We start from the raw sequence: 2,878 nt of genomic DNA on the forward strand, positions 1-2,878 counted from the left end.
GAGGTGGGGGAGGCAAGTATCCTAGACCTATTCAGGAGATAAAAGACCTCCCCGAGATACATTAAGATACTTCCTGAAAAAAGCAAGAGTCATTCCTCGGCTTTGCTCCAACCTCCATGAATCGCTGCCTGCAGAACAACCATACTTGATCTTCTCGGATTTTGTTAAAGGGGCACTGACCTTCATGCCAGCATTAATACAGCAACTGGACTGTCCAGCTGGGAGCAGCTTACCAGAACTCAGGCCATGTACGGTGCAGCTTATATGGTCATTCATCCATTTTAGATATGTGGAGTTACCATCACTACGTAATCACTCCCTTTGGGAAACAAAAAAAAGCCACAAAACCCTCTCTCTTGCACATGCACATATTTCTGTGTCTAGTAAGGCAGCTCTGGAAGTAATTCAGAAAAAGAAGAATTCCAGACGTTAAAAATATCATTTAATGAAGCAAACATAAATCATACCAAAAAGTTTAAGTCACTTTCAGTTAATACATTTGCATTTATTTTAGAATATACTCTACATCTGAGTAAAAAAGTATTAAATAAGCTCCAGCACATGTACAACCGTGTGACCCGCCATCCATCCCGCTACAGAGGGATGTTCCTCAGCCCACCTGGTTCCCTCCCGGATAGCAGAAGCAATTTTATGCCAGTTTTGTCATATTCATCGGCTTGCATCCGAGCCTCCTATCCGCCAGCTACGCCACTGCCTCGTACATGTACGGGTGCAGCCACCCCTCCCGGAGAGGAGCGGCACCCGCTCGCCCCAGACCGTACAATAAAAAACAAGGACGGGGGGGGGTAATTAATAAACTAGTACTGATTAATTTACATCTCTCTCTCTGGCTTGTGCGTTGATAGAAAACCGGCTGCAGTCCTGGGAAGCGTCAGCCCCGGGGCACCACCCGCTACGGCGCCGGCAGCAGCAGCAGCGGCGCCGGATAGCGACGTACCCGGTGCCGGTGGTCCGGTCGCCGCCTTCCCCCGCTCCCCCCCGGCACTCACTGTCCCCAGCTGCTGAAGCCGATCTCCTGCTTGTATCTGTTGGTGAGGACGTTGGCCTTGCGGGTGAGCTTGGAGAGGACAGAGTGGAGTCCGCTGAGGTGGTAATGGAACTGCTGCTCCAGGTCCTCCTCCCCCTCACCCTCCTCGGCGGGCCCGCCGCCGCCCAGCTTGTCCTTCTTGCGGGCCGCCTCCTCGCCGGCCGGCGGCTGCACCACGCCCCACTCGATGTCGTTGCGGATGGATTTGAGCAGCATGTAATGGCTGTACATGTCCCTGCGGGAGAAATAGGCGCCGGGGTCCCCGGTGGGCAGGGCGGCCTCCCGCGGCGGGCAGACGGCGCCCGCCGAGTCCAACTCCTCCAGCAGCAGCGGCACGTCGCGCAGCAGGCTGGGCACCATCACCGTCTGGTCCATGTTGTTGACGGCACCGATGAAGCGGTTCATGGCGTTGAAGAGGGAGTACTTCTGACTGTACGAGTCGCAAATCTGCATCATGACGGTGGTCGAGCCGGAGGACGAGCGACACGAGGCCAGGCCAGGCAGCTCGGACCTCAAGGCTCCTCCAGCGGCGACCTCCTCGCTACCGGCACTGTCCGCCCTCCTCCGCTGGCTAGGGATGGCTCGGCGGCTGCTGGCGAGCAGAGATCTGCTGGGAGGCGGCGGCGACAGGGTTAGGGGCTGCTTTTCCTCCCTTCTTCCCTCCCTCTCCCGGCCTGTCTCCTCCCGTCAGTGCCCTCTCCGCCTCCCTCCCCGGCCCTCTCTCCCTTTCCAGGCTTCTCCTCCCCATCCCTTATCCTCGCCCTCCCAAAACCCCGACAGCCTCCCGGTGCGCCCGGTGCCGCCGCGGCGCTCGCTGCTGCCGCTTTCGCTGCGCAGAAAGAGTGAAAACGCAAAACCCACCCCCAAATCCACAGCCCCTGCCGGAGCCACGCGTGCCGCGTGCTGGGACCGGCTAAGGGGAAAGCACACCGGCACCACGCCGGTAAACAGGAACTCGAGCGAGCCCCGGGGGAAAAGGTACCCATTCGCGGCGGGAAAAGGGCGGGGGCACCCACCGTGGTAAGGAGCCGCTCTCAGCCGCGCCGTCAGTTCGCTGCCGCCCGTGGCTGTGCTCCCATCCCCAGCGCCGTATTTATAACGCCCATCTTAAAACAAGGTGTTCCCCAGTGCCACCCCCCGTGCCGCCACCACAGATAAAGGCGGCGGCCGCGCCGTCTCCGCCCCTCGCCCCGCAGCGGGGGAGGGAGGGGGCCGGGCCTGGCCGGGCTGGCAGCCCGGCGCTACATAACCTCTCCCATACCAACCCTACCCGCCGGCATCCCGCTCCCCGGGCGGGTCTGCCGTTCGCAGTGAGTCCCAGGGGCAGCCGGGCTCCCGTTCCCGTGCTGCGACGGCAGCCCCCCCGTCCCCACCACAAGAGTGGGGACCGGTAATCTCCCTCATTACAGGGCGCCAGCAGCGAGGGGCGCGGTGCCGAGACCGACAAATGCTTCATCACCGCCCCATGTTCCCCCCCCGTTATCCCTTCCACGGCCGGGCGGGAGGCGGGGCCACGGCGAACCGGGCAGGGAGGGCAGGAGCGGAGGGGGAGACAGGGAGGGGAGTGATTGACACGGCAGGCGGCGGGGACACGCGGGCCCCGCGTGCTGCTCGCGTTCGCCCAGGCCTCCCATTGGCCGCTGGGCGCACGGCGAGCGTGACGGCCGCACCGCCCACACCCCCCGCTCCGCGTGCACCCAGCGGCAGTTGAGCGAGAGCCGGCGGGGCGGGTGCCTGGTGCTGCTCGGCCAGCAGCACACCGAGCGGCGGCGGGGGAGCTCCTCCGCGGCCCTGCCTGCCGTGCTGTGCCCTGCCTGCCGTGCTGTGCCC

The 2,878-nt window shown here is 62.5% G+C and overlaps 1 protein-coding gene across 2 annotated transcripts; it reads right to left on the reverse strand.

The window, feature by feature from the left end:
• Positions 1-420: 420 nt before the first annotated feature.
• Positions 421-2,256, reverse strand: MID1IP1 (MID1 interacting protein 1). Of its 2 annotated transcripts, none has more exons than XM_062626066.1 (2): positions 2,065-2,256; positions 421-1,655 (listed from the first exon to the last, which is right to left on the reverse strand). In XM_062626066.1, exon 2 carries the CDS (start codon positions 1,502-1,504, stop codon positions 1,007-1,009), a length of 498 nt encoding a protein of 165 aa, XP_062482050.1. In that variant the 5' UTR covers positions 1,505-1,655; positions 2,065-2,256; the 3' UTR covers positions 421-1,006. The 2 variants fall into 2 exon arrangements, with proteins under 2 accessions (XP_062482050.1, XP_062482051.1); XM_062626067.1 differs by having other exon boundaries at positions 421-1,658.
• Between the last annotated feature and the right edge of the window lie 622 nt (positions 2,257-2,878).

This window comes from Pezoporus occidentalis, unplaced genomic scaffold, assembly GCF_034315485.1.
Source record: "Pezoporus occidentalis ecotype Australia unplaced genomic scaffold, CSIRO_AGI_Poc_V1 ctg288, whole genome shotgun sequence".
NCBI classification, from domain to species: Eukaryota; Metazoa; Chordata; class Aves; order Psittaciformes; family Psittacidae; genus Pezoporus; species Pezoporus occidentalis.

What these genes read in the sequence shown, in the direction of transcription:
- MID1IP1 (XM_062626066.1), bottom strand. Translation starts at nt 1,504, where the DNA reads ATGATGCAGATTTGCGACTCGTACAGTCAGAAGTACTCCCTCTTCAAC.